The 25,106-nt window shown below is 46.5% G+C and overlaps 1 protein-coding gene across 1 annotated transcript; it reads right to left on the bottom strand.

Annotated features, from left to right (window-relative positions):
• Positions 1 to 327: 327 nt before the first annotated feature.
• On the bottom strand, positions 328 to 25,099 carry kcnq3 (potassium voltage-gated channel, KQT-like subfamily, member 3). The gene is made up of 15 exons (XM_089008457.1): positions 24,707 to 25,099; positions 22,869 to 23,299; positions 11,161 to 11,251; positions 10,967 to 11,093; positions 9,967 to 10,139; positions 9,248 to 9,424; positions 9,067 to 9,177; positions 8,341 to 8,436; positions 8,152 to 8,246; positions 7,388 to 7,414; positions 7,121 to 7,317; positions 6,950 to 7,049; positions 6,738 to 6,869; positions 5,902 to 6,058; positions 328 to 4,863 (listed from the first exon to the last, which is right to left on the bottom strand). Exons 2-15 carry the CDS (start codon positions 23,150 to 23,152, stop codon positions 4,330 to 4,332), a joined length of 2,301 nt encoding a protein of 766 aa, XP_088864583.1. The 5' UTR covers positions 23,153 to 23,299; positions 24,707 to 25,099; the 3' UTR covers positions 328 to 4,329.
• Between the last annotated feature and the right edge of the window lie 7 nt (positions 25,100 to 25,106).

The following is a 25,106-nucleotide window of genomic DNA, read 5'->3' on the forward strand; positions in this document are numbered from 1 at the left end:
ACAAATGGCAAGCCGCTTCACGTGCGTGTTGCTAGGCAGAATTCATTTGCACTCGTCACTCTCACGTGTGGCGCTACTGCCACCTGCTGGCCGATTTGGGAACTGATGACAACTCAAATGTACGTACAGTAAATGAAATGAAGAATTGGTTCGCTCCAATGAGGCTTTTGATCTTTTTTAACGTTTTGTAGTGAACTTAAAAAAAACAGAATTAATTGTTGATATCATATTATTTCATTCAAGTTTAAAAGTTATAATAATTTTCATATTGAAGCTGTCCAGCCAAACTTTTGACTGTTACCACGGTTACCAATCTGTCTCTTTTCTCTCTCTATCCACCCAGCAAGCTAGCTAGCTCTCTCTCTGTCTTTCTTCTCTCTCCATCTTTCTCTCTCTCACTCGCCCTCAGGTTCCCCCTTTTCGCGCGTGTGTGAGCCTCAAAGAACAAGACGCAACTCTGTTGTCACTTGAGAGCTTTTTTATTTTTTAATTGTTAATAAGTGTTGCACTTGAAAAGAGAAGTGTTGATATAAAAGACGCAATCGCAACAGTAATGACAATATTTTGCATATTTGCATCTGATGAACATGTTTGCAAGGACACGTCAAGGTCACTTTTTGTGTCTTAACGTGACGGAAAAAAAACAAAAAAAAAACAGCCGCCAAGTCGCTCACCGATTTCCTAGCTTGCCTGCTAGCATGTCGCTAACCCGCCGCAACACGTGGCTTGGTTTTTATTTGGCACAAAGTTTCCTGGTTGACATCATGAACGGACGTGTCTTATCCTCGTGCACGCTACTAGCTTAAATAGAACGCTACATGGCGGTTAGGAGCTTAGCATATGTTAGCTTAGCTTATTTTAGCGTTGTTTACTGGCCGGCAGAGTAGATATCGAGATATACGCAGCAGGTGATACATTTTAAATTTGTGTTTGTCGCGACACGTTGTGACTGGACTTGGCAGCTGACGACAAACGCACATCATACATAAAAAAATACAATAAAAAATAAAGCAAAGAAAAAATATGTGAAAGACCAAGGCACAAATTATCGATAGCAATCAAAAGGCCCAAAAAGATTGGGCTCACCGTTGAATCCGAACCCCAAAAAAAACCCACAAAGAAAAACACCATCATGACGGATGAAGAAGACAATTTGGACGAGTGTCGACTAGCTAAACGTGTTTCTCTTTGTCCAAACGATAACAACAGGAAATGTCAATCATTGACAGGATACAGAACCTTCTGCGATGCGCATTTTGCTTAGCGAACGTACGTGTGAAACCGCAAAAGACGATGTGCAAATAGGTGTCCACTCCAGTGCCAGGGTTTTTGTCATTTTTCACTCCAATGGCAGCACCCACTGAATACAGATAACATCGGAGTTACGAGCGGATTCCGTTCCGACAAAACGGTCGTAAGACGAACGGGTGTAAGTTGAAATCCATTCAAAATGGCCGATGTGACGTTTACATGACAGGATAGTATACGATGTCAATCTGTTGTTTTTAAGCAACGTTTTCTCTGCACTGTATAACTACTATATTGAGTGTAGTCACGCAGTAGATTGCTGTGCGAGTGTGTGACATGCTGGCTGGCCAAAATTGTAGTACGCGTTGCGGTGCCAAGTGTAGAATAAAAAAAGGGGTCTGGCGGTCGTGGTTGTAAGTACGGGTGGTCGTAAGTCCCGACGGTCTTAACTCAGATGTTACCTGTATTGACTTTTAGGACAACATAAATCTTCAATGCAGTGTTAAAAACCTTAGATTCTCTTCTTTCATCAGAAAAAAAGGTAATTCCTAAATTAGATGACTCTGGAGTTATCTGAGCTTGAAATGGGGGCAGCTGTACAGCTCCGAAAATGACAATTAGTGACATGATTATTAAATTGTGACGTTCAGACCAAAGTGGTCGTGTGCTCTGGACCCAGCGGAGCCACAAACGCCATCTTGCTAATTCTTAGACGCTAATAACTGTCAATCAAAGGTCCTTAAGTGGTAAATATCGCTAATCATCTGCATAAATCAGTGTGCGCTGCAAAGCTACATAATGAATACTTGAATGTATTATTATTATTATTAGCTGTCTAGCTAGCTGGCTGCCTCTCTAGCTATCTGGTAGCTGGCTATCTCTTAGCTGTCTATTAGCTAGCTGGCTCGATAGCTGTCTATTGGCTATCTAGCTAGCTAGCTTTTAGCTAAATAGCTAGCTTTCTATCTATTTGAGTTACTTTCGGGTAGAGTGAATGCTGGCGCGTGTGGCTGCCGCTGCTCACCCACAGAGAAAAACTCATCGTGTGACTGTAAAGTGACCTTGAGAGTTTTGAAAGGCGCTTAGAAATGAAATCTATTATTATTATTATGAATGAATGAAAGGCCTGATAACGTTATTAATTTGAAGTAATTGATCGTTACGATGATGATGATGGCAAAGGCTACCATGTGACCACCTGCCTCTGACTTCCTGTCAATGCGACGAGCGCCCAGGTCAAAGGTCATTGGGGTCAACGAGCGGCAGCTCACATGACGAGTAGGCCACGGATTAAGAAAAATTAGAAAATACTTTTCATACCTTTAGAAAATCTCCACAAAATATCGCAATTGATGTTTGTTTGTGGCTTTTGTCAAGGATGGCTTGTTGTTATAGCAACGGGCTGTCGGGACCAATCAAACGTTGTTAAAAAAAATGTGGCAAACAAAAAACAATTTTGGCACGTTAGACATCAATTGGTTGACACTTGATGGACAAAAGTCATGTGACAATGACGCACTTGTTGCCATGACGCACAGACAACAAAACATTTTTGGTTGAGTATGGCCACTAGATGGCGTTCTATCGTGCGTGAATGCATGCAACCCCCCAAAAAAGTACAGTGATACCTCAGCTTACGAACTTAATTGGTTCACAGAAAGTGTTTGTAAGTCTTCCAAACCTTTACTTCCCATAAGAAACCATTAAAATGAGAATAATCCGTTCCCAGGTCCCCATAAAACATACATTTCTACTAAATAAGCCTTAAAACTACACAAAATATACCATATTTTATGTATAATAAATGTGTTATTGTGTTGTCATGAAAGAAATAAACTGTACTGTAGAATAAAATAATGTTATTGACCTTTGTGATGGTCATTGATGTAGTTGCCTCTTGATGTTATCCGAGTGAAGTTGCCGTGCTTTCTGGGCGATAATACCCTCACTCGCACTGTCCCCTGCTAGCTGCTTTCCATTCATCCACATCAACAGAAGTTTTTCAATCTCTTCTATTGCCTGAGACCGTTGCTTAGACAACACAGAAACACCCTTAGCCACACGTAGCAATTGTCGACTTAGCATACTGGTACTGGGACGCTAAGTCGCGCCAATGCACACCTCGTTGGTGTTTTTTGAGGATCTCCTTCTTTTGCTCGACCGTAATGTTCTTTTAATAATACTAATCCATTTCATTTCTAAGCGCCTTTCAAAACTCTCAAGGTCACTTTACAGTCACGGTGTAAGTTTTTTCTGTGGGTGAGCAGCGGCAGCCACACGTGCCAGCGTTCACTCAACCTCGAAGTAACTCAAATAGATAGCAAGCTAGCTAGCTAATAGCTACATATGCTAGCTAGCTATTGGCTATGTATTCGCTGGCTAATGGCTATCTGTTCGCTATCTATTCGCTAGCTAATAGCTAGTGAATATTTGTATTTTTTAAATTTTGCGTCTTCTTCAGCTTAACACTAGCCTGTAATGGGGTCTTTTTCGCTCCCATAATCGCAAAAGTACTCCCCTCGATAACAAAGCACATCTGCATTCAAAGAAAGGGGGTGTGGAAAACGAGTCTGCCAGCCACCGCTCCGTGTGGTTCGCTTCGTCCACCGAAAACTAGTTTGTTTGCTAAGATTATATTCTCGTCAATTGAATGTTCGTAAGGCGAAAAGTGTTCGTAAGCTGAGGTATCACTGTACTTTGAAAATCCAAAATGGAAGGTGAGCTGCGGATACTTTCTAGATGCATTTCGTGTACATGTGTGTGTGATTATGTGGATGAGATTTTTATTTTTTATTTTTTTTGGGGGGGGCGGGGCTAGAGGGGCGTGGTATAGCATCACCCAAGCCCGCTGCAGGCCTGCCGAGCGTCTACACTAGTGAGCATGCGTCACATGCAGCTTCCTTCTCCACAGTTGCCCCCCTTCACGCCGCTGTGACATCACCGATGACGTCACCGATGACGTCACCGAGTAGCAGAGTTGCCAAATGTTTTTTTTCAATTGGACTTCCCACCGGTGGCCATCGTGTTGGCGGACATCCCGGCATGGGTGTGGGAGGAGCTTGATTAAAGGGGTGGGGCCATTCATGGCGGCGTACTCCACGCGGTTTCAGGAAGCCCCTCCCCCGTGGACGAGAGGGGCAGCGCCCCCCCGCTAGGCGTGAAGGGGTCGCTGTCCGTGTCCGTCTCGCCTTCTGCCAGGTAGGCCGGTCCAGGTCTGGGCCGGGTCCGGCCATTGGCAGCCACCGGCGCCGCCTCCTCTCCACCGGAGAAACTGAAGCCGCTTGGCGAACGCTCCAGTTCCGCGTGGTTCACCGACAGCAGCGATAGCGGCGAGTGGCCCCCGGCTCCGCCCCCAACGAGACCCCCCGTGGTCCTGCCGGACACGTCCTGCGGGGAGCCGATGGGCAGCACGGTGGGGCGAGGCGGACTCGGCCCCGCGATCGCTCCGGCGGGCGACGGGTAGTTGACAAAGCCCCGCGGGGCGTCTCCGTCGACTGGAGGGGGGCGTGGCTCCAAGGTCATGTGGGCGGCGCCCGCCGAGTCCACCTGCAGGTGCTCGCTGTGCTGAATGTGCATGTCCACCAGGAAGTCCAACTTTTTGTCCATGTCCTCCACCTGCGTGAGAGAAATCCCATCAAAATATGGATCGGGAAATATCTTTTTTTTTTTTTTTTTTTCAAATACAGGTAACATTCGACTTACGACCACCCGTACTTACGACCACCGGTTTTGTTTTGTTTTTTCATTCTACGCCTGGCACCGCGACGCGCAAAGCAGCCGGCAACGCGTATTACAATTTTGGCCAGCCAGCATGTCACACACTCGCACAGCAATATACCGCGTGACTACACTCAATAAAGTAGTTATACAGTGCAGGCTAAGTATAACATTTATAAATGAACTGTATAGTAAACAGTTTTGTATACATTACAGGTTCTGTTATACAGTCATAAAAATGGATAATATGAAATATAAAATGATAAAAATGACATTAAAGTTATAAACTGTAAACAGTTTGGTATACAATGTTGCTTAAAAACAACAGATTGATATCGTATACTATCCTTGTCGTGTAAACGTCACGTCGGCCATTTTGAATGGATTTCGACTTACGACCATTTGACTTAGGACCGTTTTGTCGGAACGGAACCCGGTCGTAACTCGGATGTTACCTGGACAAAAACGATTTTCCCGAGGAAGGAAGAGGAATACCAAGTGTCACTCAAGTCCGACAAAAATGGCTCGTAAATGAGGATGCTTATTTCCCGGCAGAATCATTTATTGTAGTACCGCATTCCGCCACAATATGCCTGGCAGCACTGAGCCCTAGTGAACGAGATGCGGCGCAATTGATCGTTGATCTTATCTAGCTAGCGAGCTATCTAGCTAGCTAGACAGCTGGATGTTAGCAATTGAGCTAGCTAGCTAGCTACTTGAGTCAGGAAACATTAACTATGTAGTTAGCTAGCTATCTATTACCTAGCTAGCTAACTTTCTATATTTTTGAGTTATTCCGGGTTGAGTGAACGCTGGGGCGTGTGGCTGCCGCTGCTCACCCACAGACAAACTTATCCCGTGACTGTAAAGTGACCTTGAGAGTTTTGGAAGGCGCTTAGAAATGATTATTATGATCATATTGACATATTTGCTCACCTGCCTCTCCACGCGGCCAAATCTTCCCATCATGCTTTGGTCCTCAGCTTCTGCCAGTGAGTGGACTTTGGACAAGAAGGACTCCTGAAAGGGCGGCTTGACGGGTTTCTTCGGTTTGGGGGTCATGGGGGCTCCTGGGGCCAGAATCATGTCGAGTCTGGAGGACGAAGTTGAAGAATAGACGGACATCATTCAGAAAGGTTGGTCTGGCTTGCTAGCTAGCTGGCGACCTAGTTAGCTATCTATTTGCTCTCTATTAGCTATCTGGCTGGCTATCAGCTGTCTAGCTGGCTACCTAGCTAGCTATCTGTTTGCTGTCTATTAGCTATTTAGCTGGCTATCTAGTTGGCTACCTAGCTGGCTACCTAGTTATGTATGTGCTGTCTATTGGCTATCTAGCTGGCTATCTATCTATTAGCTGTCTATCTGGCTACCTAGCTATCGATCTGTTTGCTGTCTATTAGCTATCTACCTGGCTATCTAGCTGGCTACCCAGCTAGCTATTCTATTGTCTATCGATTTGCTGTCTATTAGTTGTCTGTCTGGCTGGCTATCTAGCTAGCTATCTATTGGCTAGCAATTAGCTAGCTAGTTAGCTCTCTATCTATTTGAGTGATTCCGGGTTGAGTGAAGGCAGGCGCGTGTGGCTGGATTCTTGTTATTTCCTGGCTTATGGTGGACTCTAGTGGACACGCCGCACTTTTTTCAATCTGGATTTAATCAGACATAGCACGACTGAAGGCCTAGCCATGATATCCGTGGTTTGCGAAGCTAAAACAATAGCTGGGAAGAAAACAAGCAAAGACTAGCAAATTTCCAAACGAAGGTCGGCGGACCTGGTCTGAAGGTACTTGATCCTACAGAGCATGTCCAGATGTCCGGCCGAGTACTGCTCGATCACGTCCTTCACGTCGTAAGGCCTCAGCGTCTCCTTGAAGCGTTTCTTGTTGAGCAGGAAGGTCATGATCCTGAACGGTGGCACCAAAACACCATCTCAGCCATTTTTTTTGGGGGGACGGGGTGGAGAAGAACGCGGGACGGTCCAAACCTGACGGCCCTGATGGCCAACTTGAGCGTGGGGATCATCTCCTCCAACAGGATGTCGGTCGGGAAGCCGCGTTCCTCCGCCTCCGCTAGCGCCACAGCATCTGCAGGAACCGGCGAGACCGTTAGCGCTAATGGATGCTAACGGATGCTAACGTTTTTTGTGGGGTCGGACCTTCGGAGCTCTGGCGCAACGTGGACGACCTCATTCGGAATGCGGTGCGGAAGCGTTCGCGGTTGCCGAAGCCGGCCAGTTTGGGACTTTCCTCCGGAGCCTCGGCGTTGGCCGCCATCTTGCGACCGGCCGCCGCCGCCGCCACGGATGGACGCGCGTTGGGAAGGCGCACGCGCTCCAACAGCGTCATCTTCTGGCTGCCCCGGCGCACGGTTGCCATGGTTACAAAGGTCCGTTTATTTGCTACCTTGTCCTGATGTGTCCTACCTGCTGATGACATCCAGGTGATCTTTCCTGCGTGGACGGCGACAACACAAACGCAAAAGCAAACACACAAAAAACACTTCAATAAGTAGACAAAAACACACACACAAAGACAATCCACTGCGAGACTAATGAAGGCTAATCCAATAACAACACACATTTGTGCGTGTTTATATTTGTGTAGAAACGTGTATCAGTATGTGTAAATGTGTTTATGTGTATATTTGTGTGTGTATATACGTATATTGGGTGTGGATATACATGTGTATTTATGTGTGTGTTTGTGTGTGTATATATTAGTATCAGTATGTGTGTATATGAGTGTATATTTGTGTGTGTATGTTAATGTGTGTGTGTGTGTTTGCGCGCGCATATGTGAGTGAGTGTATATATGTGTATATTTGTGTAAAAACGTGTATCTATGTGTATATTCGTGTATGTAAATACGTGTAAATGTCTGTGTGTGTGTGTTGTGTGTGTATACAATATAAGTGTGTGTGTGAATGTGTATGTCTGTAACGTGGGTGTATATAAGTGTATGCATGTGTGTGTGTATATTTGTGTGTGTATATTTGTGTGTGTGTGTATGTTGAGTGTATACAGTATATGTGTGTATGAATGTGTGTGTTTCCGTGTGTGTGTTTGTTTATGCGTGTATGTGTACGTTGGGTGTATACAGTTTGTGTGTGAATGTGTATATGTGTGTGTGTGTGTGTGTGTGTGTGTGTGTGTGTATCCGTGTGTGCATGTGCGTGTGCAGAACTGACCTGAAGCAAGGTAGCGAGATGATGGTCTCGTAGAACCTCCACGTAGCGATGAGGTCTTCCCTGATTGGATTGGTGGAATAATAGCGCCACGCTGACTGCAACACACACACACACACGCGACTGTTCAGTCGTCCAATCAGCTGGCCGAGAGTGGGCGTGGTCTACTGTCTTCTTCTTGTCTCCTCTCACCTGGATGAGGCCGGCGGCCGGATGGCGTCTCTTCTCAAAGTGTTTCTGTCTATGTTGCTCCTGGACCTTCAGGGCCAGACCAGAACCCAGGATACCCTGCATCGCCACAGTTACAAGGTCACATGATCACATGGTCACATGGTCACACGCTCACACGGTCACATCGTCCGTGTCATGTCATCCACGTCATGTCACGGGAATCATGACCGGACCTTTGGCAAGGTCGGTTTTTGGTTTTTCATGCTTGGGTGCCGATAAAGCGCTGACCAGACCGCTGGCAAGGTTTTTTTCACTTCCACAAGGGGGCAGCATTCCCCTTTTTGTCCATGTTAGCACTTTGTTCTGGTTTCAGCTGCTGTTAAAGCGTTCTATAAATCAATATGTATTGATATGGACGTTGTATCGTCCTAAAATGGTTCTGAAGGCTTGGATTGAATCAGACATAGCACTACTGAAGGCCTAGCTGTGGTCAACGTTGTATCGTCCTAAAATAGTTCTGAAGGCTTGGATTGAATCAGACATAGCATTACTGAAGGCCTAGCTGTGGTCAACGTTGTATCGTCCTAAAATAGTTCTGAAGGCTTGGATAGAATCAGACATAGCATTACTGAAGGCCTAGCTGTAGTCAACGTTGCTCGCCACTGGACATCACTGAAGTGACACGATGACCGCGACATCGTCAACGGAACCAACACGCGGCCGCGATCAACATCCACGCTTACGTACGGCAGGAAGTGCAAAGAAGGAGACGCCGATTAGCGCAAAGGTTCCGGCTAAAAGTCTCCCCGCCCACGTCTTTGGCGTCTTGTCGCCGTAGCCGATGGTGGTCAGCGTGATCTGGAAAGGAAGTCGTGATGTTTACACGGCGCCGCGGGCCGCTTGACCTTCCGTCATTTGCGCTACGTACCAGCCCCCACCACAGCGCGTCGGCGTACGTGTCAAAGTCCTGAGCTGCAGGCTGGGCGGCGGCAACGTCGTCCTGGTCCGACACGTCCGGCGACACGTCGTCCTTCTCCACCAGGTAGACCAGGAAGGACGCCAGGATCAGAGACAGGAAGCCGATGTACCAGGCCGTGATTAGCTCCTGCGGGTCGCGTCGCGTGACAAGAAAGCAGTGGATAAATTCAAACGCCTTCACCATCAGTTCTGCAGGCCCTGGAGCATCAAATCAGTGTTGTTCGATCAAACTGTTTCTTGAACCAATCCGATTTGGAGTTGGCGACACCGAGGCCTTCTCGCAGGCCTTAATTCCTAGCTAACGCTACCCTCTAGTGGACTTGTAGTCAATGACACCTTGCTATCTAGATGAGTCGCAGCTGTAGCTGTAGTCAACGTTGTATCGTAGTATAGGTCTGAAGGCTTGGATTGATTCAGACATAGCACTACTGAAGGCCAAGCTGTAGTCAATCTTGTATCATCCTAAAATAGTTCTAAAGGCTTGGATTGATTGAGATGCAGTAGCACTATTGAAGGCCTAGCTGGAGTCAACGTATCATCCTAAAATAGGTCTGAAAACATAGCACTACTGAAGGCCTAGCTGTAGCCAACGTTGTATGTGAGAGCCACAACGTGCCCGGTTGCCATTTGTCTCCAGTCCCCCAGGGGGCGTCGATGGCGCCGTCCTACCTTGCTGTGCGCGTAGATGGCCGAGCCCAGCAGCTTCCAGGTTCCTCCTCGCCGGTCCATGCGCAACATGCGCAGGATCTGCAAGAAGCGCAGGCTGCGCAGGGACGTGGCTAGCACGTTGCCTTGGTTACGCACCGCCACCACCGGCACCGACGCCATCAAGACGAAGATGTCTGCAATGCCGTTATATGTATTTCAAGTCCAGTTATTATGGTTTACATGGGACAATATGAACATTTTGTTCGGACTTTAGCAAGCAAAATGGCGTTTGACTAGCTTGATTTGCTTTTACAGGCCAAATAAAATGATATGGCGGGCCTGATTTGGCCCCCAGGCCCTGGCTTTGACACCTGTAATCTAAGGGATTAGCCAGCTAGCTGAATAGAAAGAGAACTCACTCGCTAGCTAGCTCAATTGCTAGCTAGCTTGCTAACTAGCTTGCTCGATAGCTAGCTTGATCGCTAGCTAACTTGTTATCTATCTCGTTCACTAGTTCGCTCAATCGCTAGTTTATTTAGCCCCCAGGCCTTGATTTTGACACCTGTGATGTAAGGGATTAGCCAGCTATCTGAATAGAAAAATAGCTTGCCCGCTAGCTAGCTCGCCAGCTATCTAACTCAATAAATAAGCATGGAATTTCACAAGTTTGATTTGATTTCATGAGCGGGCCAGATCTAGCCCCCGAGCCTTGACTTGGACGCGGGTGATGTAAGGGATTAGCCAGCTAGGTGAATAGAAAGAGAGCTAGCTAGCTTGAGTGCTAGCTAGCTTGATCGCTAGCTAGTTCGATTGCTAGCTAGCGTGTTAGCTGAGCATGTAATTTCACAAGTTTGATTTGTTTTCATGGGCCGAATAAAATGATGTGGCGGACCAGATTTGGCCCCCGGGCCTCGACTTGGACACCTGTGATGCAAACGGTCACAGAACACTTGACGGAACCATATTAAGTCTAGTAAGTTTAGAACAGCAAGAATGAAGGTGTGGTAGCGGGCGTCCTTACCCAGCATGCAAAGCGGTTTGCGGGCAAACTTGAGCCTCCCTCTCCATCCTTTGTACCGACAGCAACATCCTGCCGCCCAAATGCGCAACACAAATTCTGCCCCGAAGATGAAGATGGCGAACGTCTCCTGGGAAACGCCAAAAAAAATAGTCAAGCCTGTGTGTGCGCGTGTGTGTGCGTGTGCAAAGGCTCACCAGAACCACTAGCCAATCAGCTGACGTCTTCTCGTGTTCTTTAAAAGTTGTCAAAACAGCCAAAATCAAACAGCCCAGGACGATCAGAAATCTGCAAAGATGAATTTAAAAACAATCCAAATATCATGAAATAATGGAGTCAAGTTGAACACAAAAGTACAAGATCATATTGTGACCACAAGGGGGCGGCACACTTTCATTTGAAAACGGAACTATTTTTTTTTTTTGCTGACTCAGCAAACGAGAGATGACAAATGCAACGCAAGCTATTGAAGTCAATGTCTTATCAATCAATCAATTTTATAGAGTATATATATATATATATATATATATATATATATATATATATATATATACATACATATATATATATATATATATATATATATGTGTAATTGTGTTTATATATATGTAAGTGTGTGTAATAATCTAATGTGTGTATATAAGTGTGTATATGTGTATGTGTGTATGTATATATATATGTGTTAGTGTGTGTAATAATGTGGGTATGTTTATATGTGTAAGTATATATGTGTGTAAATATATGTGTGTATATATATATATATATATATGTGTAAATATATATGTGTATATATATATATGTGTATATGTGTGTGTATATATATTTTTGGGTGTGTGTGAATATTGCCATCTCCACACACGCCTGCACAGAGAAGCAAAGTGAAAATGTCCTTTTTGCAGCCAATGAGTGACTTTCTTGTGTTAAATTTGCCGCTGGTTCTCTCCCCTTCGCTTCGTCTTCGGTCCAACAGGAAGGTCGTCGTCTTACTTGCGACTCGCTGACGTATTCTGAAGGTCGCTAGCTTGACAAAAAAGACCAAAGAAAGTTCTTTGCGCCGCCGCCATTAATCCCTTCGGATCCGCCGAGCCCGCGGGAGGCTTTGGCCACCGCACCCTAACGAGCAACTTACTAACGAGATCCAATAAACGGATTGCAAACACAGCAAGTCGGACATGAGAAAGTGCCGGAGAGCACAACCTTCACAAACTTCTCATCACATTGAAAAGTACATCAAAGTGTCTTTGTTAAAGTCCACATTCAAGGACTTGCACACTGCAAAAATCCAGACAAGGACGCGGAAAATCCGACTGGAACCCTCCGCACCCTGCCCACCACCTTTTCCAGCAACTCCCCTCAGACAGGTGCGACCGATTCACTTTCAACCGTTTCTTCCCCCATCGCCATTAACTCTCTAACCAGTAACCCAAATAAAACTGTTTAGTGCATTTTTATAATAATAATAATAATTATAAGCGCCTTTCAAAACTCTCATGGTCACTTTACAGTCACAGGATAAGTTTTTCTGTGGGTGAGCAGTGGCATGCAGCCACACATGCCCAGCATTCATTCATTTCTAGCGCCTTTCAAAACTCAAGGTCACTTTACAGTCATAGGATAAAGTTTTCTGTGAGTGAGCAGGGGCAGACACATGCGCCGGCGTTCACTCAACCCAGAAGTAACTCAAATAGATAGAAAGCTAGCTAGCTAATGGATAGCTAATAAATGGGTAATAGATAGCTAGACAGCTAATAGCTAGCCAGCTAGCTAATGGGTAGATTATAAATAGCTAATATATAGCCAGATAGCCAACAGCTAGCTAGCTAACAGACAGCCATGATACTAGTTTGTAGAACACACAAATTCCTTGTGTGTTCTACATACTTGGCTAATAAAGTTATTCTGATTCTGACAAGCGTGGCAGGAAATTTGGCAATCCAGCGCTACTCTCGCAGCACCTCCTTTTCCATCATGAGATTCAAACAAAAGAACGATGCTGAAGTTGTTTCTTATCGAGACACATCTGATGGCTTCTTTCTTCTTCTGCTGACAGGTGGAAAGTTAGCGAAAGCAAGATTAGCCTAGCCGGCGGCGGAAGCGCTTTCCCATTTGCTCGTCCGACTGATGTCAAACAAACGAGCGTGATTAGCGCCGCTAATTGGCTCCGTGAATGCGCGTTAGGGAGACGGACGGCGCTTAATCGGGCCTGGCGGACAAGAAGGAGATTCCGAGCCAGGGTTGTCCCAAAAGGTCCCCGGAGAGACGAGAAGCGACAGGACAATCACGTGGAGAAAACATCATCATGTTGACGACGATGATGTTTCCTGTGGATTTTGAAATTGGATGGATTCGTTAGCATTAACTCGTTGACGATGTGCAAAAATGAGTCCACTCCAGTGCCAGGGTTTGTGTCATAGTCACTCGAATTCCAGGACCCACAGAATACAGGTAACATCCGACTTACGACCGAGTTCCGTTCCGACAAAACGGTTGTAACCCGTAGCCCGATAGCCACATAGCTAATTGCTAGCTAGCTAGCCAGCTAGATATAATAGATAGCAAACAGATAGCACGACAAACCACATTGGTTGCCACGCATCCCGTTTCCATGGCAACAGCCGCTTTCACCACTTTGCCGGGAAGATCCCCCGGTTGCCGTGGCGACACCCTTTCCCGCTTCCCTTTTTTTCTCCCCTCCCTTCAGGAATCACCTCGTCGGAGCTCGTTTCCATGGTGACGTGCCACGGCGAGCCGCCATTGGACGCCTGAGGCGGTGTGAGGTAAACAAACAAACAAACAAACATGTCTGCCACCATAATGTCGCTTTTTTTTTGTGTCGTGAGGAAAAATATAGAGTGCTCGAGCCTATTCAGCTGTCGTCGGGAGGAGATGGGGGACACCCTGAACCGGATGGCGGCCTATTACTGGGAACGCAGATTTAGCTGCAAAGTCAAATGTTAAAATAGCTTAAATATTGTCTGTCCATTCATCCATTTTCAAGTCCAGCTGTCTTTTGGGCAGTAGGCAAGGACACCCTGAACATGATGAAGATGATGAAGATGATGAAGATGATGAAGATGTTGCTACTGCATCCACATTTTTGGTTAGTGGGCATTTTTAGAAATGGTTGCCAGGCAACTGAGACTCTTTGTTGTGCACCATTGTGTCATCTTGCCTGCTGTACACACACACACGCACACACACACACACACACACACACACGCACAGTGATTTTGGCGTGTTCCATGTCTGTGCGTGTCACGTGTGCTGGTGTCACATGACAAGCCAATCCGTGACACGGCGCAGCCAACGCGCGTGCAAGATTGGACGCGTTTAGAGGGAATCCAAAAAGGGGGCGGGGGCAGATGCTCCCCACCCGCTCGGCCATCGATGGCTGGTTACCATGGCAACGGCTCCGGCGGCGGTTGCTGTGGCGACCGTGCGGTCCTGATGCCAGTGGCGGGGGGGGGGGGGGCATCAAGTGCAAAGTGGCTGTCGCGGCGAAAGCGAAGCGGCTAAGTGCGTCTGGCGGGGAAGATAGCGCGCAACACGCTAATGACACATCGCGGTGCATCGCGACACGCGCGTCACTCAAGTGTGGACGTTCTATCCGGGCCTATGTGGGTTTTCTCCGGGTAACCCGCTAACCTCCCATGCATGATTCGACACTCTAAATGACAGGTGTCCAAGTCAAGGCCCAGGGGCCAAATCTGGCCCGCCACATAATTTTATTCGGCCCGCAAAAGCAAATCAAACTTCCATTCTTACCTATCAGGCTAGCTAGTGATCGAGCTAGCTAGCTAACTCACTTTCGATTCAGCTAGCTGGCTAATCCCTGCCATCACAGGTTTGAAAATCAAGGTAAGGGGGCCAAACGTGGCCCGCCACATCCTATTTTTGGGCCCGCGGAAGAAAATCAAGCACAGCAAGTGCCATGATGCTAGCTAAAGTCCCAACTAACCACAAAAAAAAGCCATTTTTTAACTTCAAATTTGAAAACTAGTCATTGATCCACATATTGCGCGTTGTGTATGCAATATGTGGAAGGGATGAAACATTAAAATGGCTTCCCCAAATTCATAACGACCCCCCGGAGAGGAAACCGTAACGACAATGTAGCGCTAACACACACGGGTGAAGCAATAGCAATCCCAAATGTGCATCACCGCAGCGAAGGCCCTGACGCGACATTCTTTTTTTGGAATGGCCAATCGGCACCTCTTTGTGCGCCGCAATCGACGAGACATTTTTTTGGCTGGTTTTAAAGTCAGAAACGTCGTCCGGGAAAGCACAAACTCCAAAATGGCCGCCGACAAAAACGACTTTGGCCGCAGTGCAAACGGCGAGTGTGGCGGATGCGCGTCGCGATTAAAGTCAAATCAAGCCACAATTGGCCTGATAGAAATACCGACCGGCTTTGTTTTGGCGCACGACGTTGTGTGTCGTTGTTGTGTCGTTGTGTGTTGTTGTGTGTTGCCTCTCCAGATGTAATTATCCCTCAAAAGGCAGGATGGCAACAAGAGTGCCTGCCATCCATCATCCGCGCTCACTCGTACGCCGGCGCTCCTTCACGCATCACGTCCGCAACACATTCCTATCAGTCACAGATCAATGGCAAATATATATATTGCATATATATATATACAAAAAATTCAAAAAATTCGACCCCCCCCCCCCCCCCCCCCCCCCGCTTCCACCCCTTTCAATTTTGCTGCTGTAGATTGCAACTTTCCCCATTGTGGAACTATTAAAGCTTACATGTATACACATATGTACACACACAAACACATATATATATATATGTATGTGTGTATATATATATATATGTATGTATATATATATATATATATATATATATATATATATATATATATATATATATATATATATATATATATATATATATCTATGTATATGTGTATGCATGTATGTGTATATATATGTATATGTAGGTGTATGTATTTGTTTATGTACGTGTATTTATTATGTACGTCTATGTATATATATGTATATACATGTGTGTATGTATTATGTGTATGTATATGTATTATGTATATGTATGGATGTATGTGTGTGTATGTACATGTGTATGTATGTGTAAGTATATATATTATGTGTATGTATGTATAGGTATAATGTGTACTATATATATTCTGTGTGTTTGTATGTATGTATGTATGTATGTATGTATGTATGTATGTATGTATGTATGTACGTATATATGTGTGTGTATATATATTACATATTTAACACATAACATACACACAGAGAGACAGAAGAAAAAGTCCAATAAGAGCATCGTGATTAATGTTGACTTGTTTCTTTCTTACAGGAAGTTGAAGCGAATGTGACATCATCATCAGTCGCTAAGGCACCGAGAGAAAAAAAAAGTGCTTGTCCGGTGAAAAACGGGGACATTGGTGCCTTTGCAAATAGTAAATCCCATTTGTCGTGTCAGCATTCCGCAAAAGCCCCGCCCCCCCAACTGCCCCCAACTGCCCCCTACTGTGTCCTTCGACGCACTTCAGAATAATACCCCCCCCCCCCCCGCCTCTAACCCCGCCCCCCTGAAGCCCTGTCGTCGATTTGGCCTTAAAAAAACAAAAACAAAGTGTTAAATGTCATCCACGGTGACAATATATCATAATAATACTTTCAAAACTCTCAAGGACATTTTACAGTCACAGTTTTTTTTCTGCGGGTGAGCAGCGGCAGCCACACGTACCAGCGTTCACTCAACCCGGAATAACTCAAAAAGACAGAAAGCTACTAGCTAGCTAATGGATAGCTAGCTAGCTAATACGTTTCCTGACTCAAATTGCTAGATACGTAGCTAGCTATATAGCTAATAGATAGCAATCTCGCTTTATAGCTAATATGAAATAGAAATAATGTTCGAATTTTGATCGATTTGAATGATTTGAACATCTTCGGGGAACTTGAAAGCAGGAAGTGTTCTGCGAGGGCTGGAAGGGGAGACGAAGGCTCCATTAGCAATTTTTTTTCTTATGTTTTTTTTTGGGGGGGGGGGTAGGTGGGGCCAAGGAAGGGGAATGAGACTAGAGGATGAATAAATGATGAGTATCGTTCACGCGAGATTGCACAGTCAGCGGCCGGCGACTTCACCGGGGTGGGAAGCCAAGAAATTCGATGCCGCTCACGCTCGCTCAGGAGAAGACAAAAGTGGCCATATTCGTCTCCTGAACGGGTGTCAAAGCAAAGGCCCCCGGGGGCCAAATCTGGCCCGCCACATCATTTTAGTCGGCCCGTGAAAGCAAATCAACCTTGGGAAATTCCATGATCATCTATTGAGCTTGCGAGCGAGATAGTGATCGAGCTAGGTAGCATTCGAGCTAGGTAGCGATCGAGCTAGATAGCAATCAAACGAGCTTGCGAGCGAGCTAGGTAGTGATCGAGCTAGCTTGCGATCTAACTAGCTTGGGAGAGAGCTAGGTAATGATCGAGCGAGCTTGCGAGCGAGCTAGGTAGTGATCGAGATAGGTAGCGATCGAACTAGCTTGCGAGCGAGCTAGGTAGCGATCAAAGCAGCATGCGAGCGAACTAGGTAGTGATTGAGCTAGGTAGCGATCAAACTAGCATGCGAGCGAGCGAGGTAGTGATCGAGCTAGGTAGCGATTGAACTAGCTTGCAAGCAAGCGAGGTAGTGATCGAACTAGCTTGCGAGCGAGCTAGGTAGTGATTGAGCTAGCTAGCAATCGAGCTAGGTATCGATTGAACTAGCTTGCGAGCTAGGTAGCGATTGAACTAGTTTGCGAGCGAGCTAGCTAGCTCGTGAAATAGCTAGTGAAATAGCTAGTGATTGAGCTAGCTAGCTAAGTACAGATCGAGCTCTTTTGCGAGCGAGGTAGCGATTGAGCTAGCTAGCTAGCTAGTGATCGATCTAGCTAGCTTGCTACCGATCGAGCTAGCTTGCGAGCCAGCTAGATAGTGACAACACTAGCTAGCTAGCGCAATAGCTAGTAATGGATGTAGCTAGCTAGGTACCGATCAAGCTAGCTATCTCTTTCTATTCAGCTGGCTGGCTTAGTCCTTACATCACAGGTGTCCAAGTTAAGGCCCGGGGGCCAAAAATCGCACCCGGGGCGACCAAAGAGTCGAGTGAGTCTTTCAATGGACTCTGCGTCAATCAAGAGTCACGTGACGCGCTTGAAAGCGCCGGCGTTAAATCAAGCGGCTAATAAGCTTGCCAATAACTCTGCTGGGCTTCCCCAAAGCACCAATTAAAAATGTGATGAATGCGTTGATTTTTCCCTTTGGTGGCTCATTAACACCCGCGCGGAACGCAATTGGGGTGAGTCGCCCCATTAGTGTTATTGCTACACTGCGCAAGACGTGTACTTCATTTGCGTTGTGCTCTTAAAGCATGGGTCTTAAACTCCGGTCCGTGAGGGCAGCATTCCTACATGTTTTCCAAGTCTCCCTGTTGCAACAGGGAGACTTGGAAAACATGGAGGAGTGTGGCCCTCGAGGACCGGAGTTTGAGAACCCTGTCTTAAAAGGACATGCTGAAATCATTCGCGGAAATTGTTTCGGGTTTTGTTTTTTGTTTTGTTTTATTGCGGGGAGGTGCCAATCAAGCGCTAGCGAGCTAGGTAGCGATTGAGATAGCTAGTCAGCCAGTGAGGTACCGATCGAGCTAGTGATCGAGTTTGCTTGCGAGCGAGCTAAATAGTAATTGAGCTAGCTAGCAAGCCAGGTAGATAGTGATTGAGCTGGCTAGCGAGCCAGCGAGGTAGTGATCGAGCTAGGTAGCAATTGAACTAGCTTGCAAGCAAGCGAGGTAGCGATCGAACTACCTTGCGAGCGACCTAGGTAGTGATTGAGCGAGCTATCAAGCGAGCTAGGTAGCGATTGAGCTATCTAGTGATTCAGTGAGGTACCGATCAAGCTTGTGATCGAGTTAGCTTGCGAGCGAGTTAAATAGTGATTGACCTAGCTAGAAACCGAGCTAGGTAGTGATTGAGCTAGCTAATGAGCCAGCGAGGTACCGATTGAGCTAGTGATTCTGTGGGTCCTGGAATTCAAGTGAAAATGACAAAAACCCTGCCACTGCAGAGGACACATTTTTTTCACTGTAAATGAGTTAAACATTCACTGCCAGAAAAGGTGGTGTGCAGGGTGCGAAGGGTCTTGTTTTGATTCTTGCGGTGTGCAAGTCCTCCAGAGTGGGTAGGGCGGTTGCAATTTTTTTTGGTGTCCTAAATGTCCGTTGAAGTCAAATTGTGTCCATTTTCGTGGCAAACCGTGGTGGAAGGATTGATTGGACAACTGCCGTGTAGGTCAAGTTTTTAATATCTACGAGAACCGCGACGAATGCTATTAAACAATGGCGGCACTTTGCGATGACCAACATATTGATTGCGGCGTCTTCAGTAAGATGCGATGAAAAAGTGGTCATGTTGGTCGCCGCAAGTTTCAAGTAAGTGGCCCCAAAAGGGCGGCCATTTTGGCCACAAAGCGCTTTGAGTAAACAAAAATGTGCTTGTAGCGGGATGAAAAGCTTCTGGAGAGGGCAAGAAAGATCAAGGACTGGCGTCAGCTGCTTTCTTGTTACGCTTGTTACGACAAGGAACACGGCAAAGCCAGACATTGCATAGCTCATACTAATTAGCCTGAAGGCCTAGCTAGCTCTCTGTTAACTATCTATTAGCCAATTAGCATTCTATCCAAGTTACTTAGCTATCTATTAGCTGTCTATTAGCTTGCTAGCTTTCCATCTGAGTTACTTCCAGGTTGAGTGAAGGCTTAACTAGCTATCTGTTAGCTATCTTTTAGCTAGTTAGCTCTCTACCCAAGTTACTTAGCTATCTATTAGCTAGCTAGCTTTCCATCTGAGTTACTGCCGGGTTGAGTGAAGGCCTAGCTAGCTATCTATTAGCTATCTTTTAGCAAGCTAGCTTTCTATTCGAGTTACTTCCGGGTTGATTGAACGCTGGCGCGTGTGGCTGCCGCTGCTCACCCACAGAAAAACTGATCCTGTGACTGTAAAGTGGGCCTTGAGAGTTTTGAAAGGCGCTTATAAATGAAATGGATTATTATTCTTATTATTATTATTATTATTATTATTATTATATAAAATCAGAGACTTTTAAAATCAACCACAATCAAGAAACCGTTGATAAAAATGTCCCAAAACATTGTGACGGTGTGATGTCGTTTGTTCCACCATTGCCTTTTGTAATGCGGTGCGCCCTATGTATGGAAATCTTTGGTAGCCCCTGGGAGAATGTTGGTGTCCCCTGATTGGCTCATTCAACCTGTCCGTCAAGGGCAATGGCACAGGTGGTGGCAATTGGTGGTGATGGAGCACCTGGTAAAAGAGGCGGGGCCAGTGGGCATTCGTAGTCTCCTTCTTAGAGACAGAAGGAGGGAAAATGGCGGCTAATGATTGACTGGTGGAAGACCGATCGGGACTCGGATCGGGACTCGCCGGATTCGATGGATCTTCCGTGTCATTAAGGACGTCGCAGGAGGGAACCTGTTGAGGACGTCGGAGGACATGAATCTCGCAGTCCGTTGGCCTTCCGCTACCGAGTGGAAGTGGCTTTCGGCCTAGCGCTTGTGGACCGTCGGGGTGAGTAAGCGATTCCGCGGACTCGGGTGGCGAGGAAAGACGCCTGGTCTCGGCGGCGGCCCGTTTGAGACGTTAGCTTAGCTCTGATTAACAAAAAACATAAACCCCTCCATCCCTACGGCTAAAACTATATTTAGCGCTAAATAGCATGTTCGTTTGATTGTGTATGTGGTGGTCGACGCTACGGGAAAATGGCGTCGCCTGGCGCGGTTCCACTGGGGGGCGCTGTTGCCTAACGAGATACAGTGATAACTCAGTTTACGTACACTTTAGCTCACGAACTTGTCGCCTCGCGAACATTACATTTGCAAGCGTATAGTCTTGGCTGACGAACAAGTTTTCGGCGGACGAACCAAACCACACGGCGCCACGTGGCTGGCGGACTAGTTTTCCACACCTCCTCTCTGAGTGCAGACATGGTTCGTTATCGTGTGGAGTAGTTTTGCTATTATGGGTGTGAAAAACACGCCACAACAGATTAGTGTTAAACCGAAGAGGACACAAAATAAAATGACGGTCGAGCAGAAGAAGGAGATCATCGAAAAACATCAACAAAGTGTGCGTTTGTGTGACTTAGCGTCCCTGTACCAGGACGCTAAGTTGACCGTTGCTATGTGTGGCTAAGGGTGTTTCTCTGTTGTCAGGCGATACAGTAGAAGAGGTTGAAAATTTGTGTTAATTTGGATTAACGAAAAGCAGCTAGCAGGGACAGTCCTTATGGAAGGTGACTCTCCTTCCAAACAGTAACTCCCTCCCTTCCTCCAACTCCATTCCATCAAGCCAACAACTACCATCACAAAGGTCAATAAAACCACTTTTTTATACAGTACAGTTGATTTCTTTCATTACAATACAAAAGCACATTTACTATACATAAAACAAGGTCTATTTTGTGTAGTTTTAAGGCTTATTTAGTCGAAAATTATGTTTTATGGGGACCTGGGAACGGATTATTCTCATTTTTAATGGTTTCTTATGGGAAATAAATGTTTGGCAGACGAACTTTTCACCTTACACATACTTTCTGTGAACCGATTGGATTCGTAAGGTAGGTTGCCGACCCCTGACCTAAAACCCTTCGATCCCGAAGGGTAGAACCATATTTTCTATATTATATTTGGAAAACGTCATTATACTCCGGTGCACCTTTTGCACCGGAAAATACGGTAAATGGACAAGACGCACGGCATGATGTTGACGCTTTGGCGACTGTCAGCTGTTGCGGCGCCGCTCCGACGATGTTGACGATGTCAGACGTTGGCTGACGAAAGACGACCGAAAGAGACACATATGGGGCGGCCATATTGGAAGGCTCGCGAGCCAGACGTGCGCTAACGGTTGACTCACGTAGTGTCATGGTGGCGCCATTCCTCGCTCGTCTTTTTTGTTAGCATTTGCCCCTTTCCACGGCGAATATGACTTTGGACGCAGAACGGTGGTTCAACTTCGCACACAGACGACTATTATTGTACACACACACACACACACACACATACACACACACGAAAATAAAATTATGGCCTACTACAGAGGTGTCCAAGTCAAGGCCCGGGGGCCAAATCTGGCCCGCCGCATCATTTTATTCGGCCCACAAAAGCTAATCAAACTTCTGTGCTCATCTATTGAGCTATCTTGCTAGCTAGCCATCGAGCTAGCTAACTAGCTCTCTTTCTATTCAGCTACCTGATTAATCCCTTACGTCTGAGATGTCAAAATCAAGGCCCCGGGGGCCAAATCTGGCCCACCGCATCATTTTATTCGGCCCGCGAAAGCAAATCAAACTTGTGAAATTCCGTGCTCATCTATCGAGCGAGCTTACTAGCTAGCTAGCTACCTTGTGACCGAGCTAGCTAGCTAGCTATTTCTCTTTCTATTCAGCTAGCTGACTAATCCGCGACATCACAGGTGTCCAAGTCAAGGCCCGGGGGCCAAATCAGGCCCGCCACATGATTTTATTGGGCCCACCAAAGCAAACCAAGCATGTTAAGTGCCGTGACGTTAGCTAAAATCCGAACTAAACTTTCAAATTGTCATTTTTCGTCATTTTCATTTCTTCCCAACCTTATTTACATTTTGTTTTATAATTGCAGTCATAATGATTGAGAAGGACATTTTCGCAATTGAGCGCACCCGCAAACAGGAAGTCGGGGTTCTCCAGAGAAACCCTCCGAAAACTCAAACACAGCAAATACGAAACAAAAGTCTTAGGACGAGGATGTCAACATCCAAAGTAGCTGTCAATCATCATCATCATCACTTGCCCCCGCCCACCTCCAAAAAACTGTGATGCGATGCGACGCTAGCAGTACTCACACGAAGGCGTGGTAGAGTAGCGCCCAGCCTCGGGGTCTCTCCAGCGCGTCGTAGATCAGGTTTTGAATCCTCCTCTTGCGGGCGTTATTCCTCTTGGCCGGGAGGCTGTAGTTGAGGGGGGTCTTGGCCAGGAGCCCGATGGCCGCGCTTTGAGACCCCCGCTTGTATTCCGCCGTCGCCGTGGTAACGCCATCCCTGTCCGCCCAGACCCCTCCCATCCGGTCCGGGGGATCCTTCCTTGGGTCCTCTGAGCCGGCCGCCGCGCTCCGGGACCGCAGTCCCATGGTCAGTGCTGCTTGCCCGGGTGGGGCCGCATGCCATGGTCCGGTCCGGTCCGGTCCGGGTGCCCCCCGCCCCGTACCCCGTGACCTCAGCCTGGGGTCATTTAGGGATGCCGGGGGAGGGGGAGGCGGCGGCGGCGGGAGGCCAGGCTGTTGCGGCGACAGACAGACGGAACGAGAGACAAAAGTGGCATCAAGTCACGGGGGGAGGAGCCTGGCTGTCAATCGACTCAATTCCAGTCTCTGATTTCATCGGAGGAGAAATGCCAAATCTCTTATTCCTTTTTTTCTATTGCTATAAAATGTTCGGGGGGGGTCGAAAAGCATTCAATGACATAAAATGGACCAGAAAATGTGCATGGTAATACAGGTAACATCCGACTTACGACAGAGTTCCGTTCCGACCAAATGGTCGTAAGTCAAAATGGTCGTAAGTTAAAATCCATTCAAAATATATAAAGACACGCAAACTCCCCCCTGCGGTGCCATCACACGGTTGATTGCTTTGCGAGAGTGAGATACTGGCTGCCTGGCTAAAAGTGTCGTAGGCGTTGCCGACCTGCTTGCGCGTTGCGGTGCCACGTGTAGAATTAAAATAACACAAAAAAAAAAATAGGGTCTGGAGGTTATGGTCGTAAGTCGAAGTGGTCGTAAGTCAAGTTGATCATAAGTCGAGGTGGTTGAAAGTCGGATGTTACCTGTAATTACAATTATTATAATGTCAGTTATAAAACACTTTAGCTCATAGATAGCTAATACCTAGCCAATAGATAGCTAATAGCTAGCTAGATATATATAGCTAATAGATACAGTAGCTCAACCTGGAATAACTTGGATAAAAAGCTAGCTAGCTAATTGCTAGCCAGCCAAGAGCTAGCCAGCTAACAGCTAGCTAGCCAGCTAATAGCCAGCTAGCCAGCCTAAAAGCCAGACAGCCAGCTAATATCTCGTCAGCAAGCCAGCCAATAGCCAGTTAGCAAACCAGCTAATAGCCTGTTAGCATTCTAGCTCTTATTTATATTACATCATAGGATCATTACAGTCTGACATACTTTATCGTTGTACCATTTAGCAAGGAAAAGATAAAAAAGAAAGATCAAATCTTCCATTTAGGAGCGGAAAGTGGGCAAAGTGTTCTACGGTGCTTCCATTTGAAACATGCTAAACATGCTCCAGTTCTTAATTATTTAATGTGATTTCATATTATTATTATTATAATACTTTTTTTTCTGTGGAAACGCCCCCTCCCCAAAAAATCATCGAGCTAGTATGCATATGTTTAAAAATTAGTATTTTCCACAAAAAAAGCAAAGGTTGTAACAAAAAATACAAATAAAACCCGAGAATCGACGATGACCACCAAAACCGCGAATACGCGGGGGTTGACTGTATGGCTAAGAATCCAATTCATGAGACAAAAGCAGCCCCTCAAAAAACGCTACGCGCACAAAAATAGTACGCACGCGGGCACGTAAACACAGATGACAAACGTTTTTTGGGTTGTTGACATTTTTTTCAAGGTGTGTGAAGAAATATGCAATAAAAAGCAAAGCTCACCGGCGTGCGTGGCTCGGATCTCGCTGGCTTCCCGCCTCCATGGAGCCCCCCCGCGCGTACACGAAAAAAGACCGAAAAAAGAAGCAAAAAACCGGAGGGAGCGGACGACGAAGACGTTCAGGGTGGAGACGAAGCCTGCGGGATCGCTCGAGGACGTGAAGGAACGGAAAGAACTGAAGAAAAGGATGAAAAGAAAGGAAAGGAGGAGGAGGAGGAGGAGGAAGAGGAGGTCGATACTGGAAGCGAAGCGACGACGACGTGGACGCGACGGGAGCGTGCACGCAACAACACGAGGGCGCGTGCACGAGCAGGTACACCTTGTTCGTCACCCCTGATGGGAGGGGGAGGAGGGGGGACCCGCGCACGAGCACGCGCCGACGGGACAGGTGGGCAAAAAAAG

This window comes from Hippocampus bargibanti, linkage group LG11, assembly GCF_051943395.1.
Source record: "Hippocampus bargibanti isolate YZ-2025 linkage group LG11, ASM5194339v1, whole genome shotgun sequence".
NCBI lineage: Eukaryota > Metazoa > Chordata > Actinopteri > Syngnathiformes > Syngnathidae > Hippocampus > Hippocampus bargibanti.

What these genes read in the sequence shown, in the direction of transcription:
- kcnq3 (XM_089008457.1), bottom strand. Translation starts at nt 23,152, where the DNA reads ATGGGACTGCGGTCCCGGAGCGCGGCGGCCGGCTCAGAGGACCCAAGG. An exon ending in CGGCCGCCGGCCTCATCCAG is followed by an intron (nt 8,247 to 8,340) that starts GTGAGAGGAGAC and finishes TGTGTGTTGCAG; the next exon opens with TCAGCGTGGCGCTATTATTC. An exon ending in TTGGCCATCAGGGCCGTCAG is followed by an intron (nt 6,870 to 6,949) that starts GTTTGGACCGTC and finishes GCCACCGTTCAG; the next exon opens with GATCATGACCTTCCTGCTCA.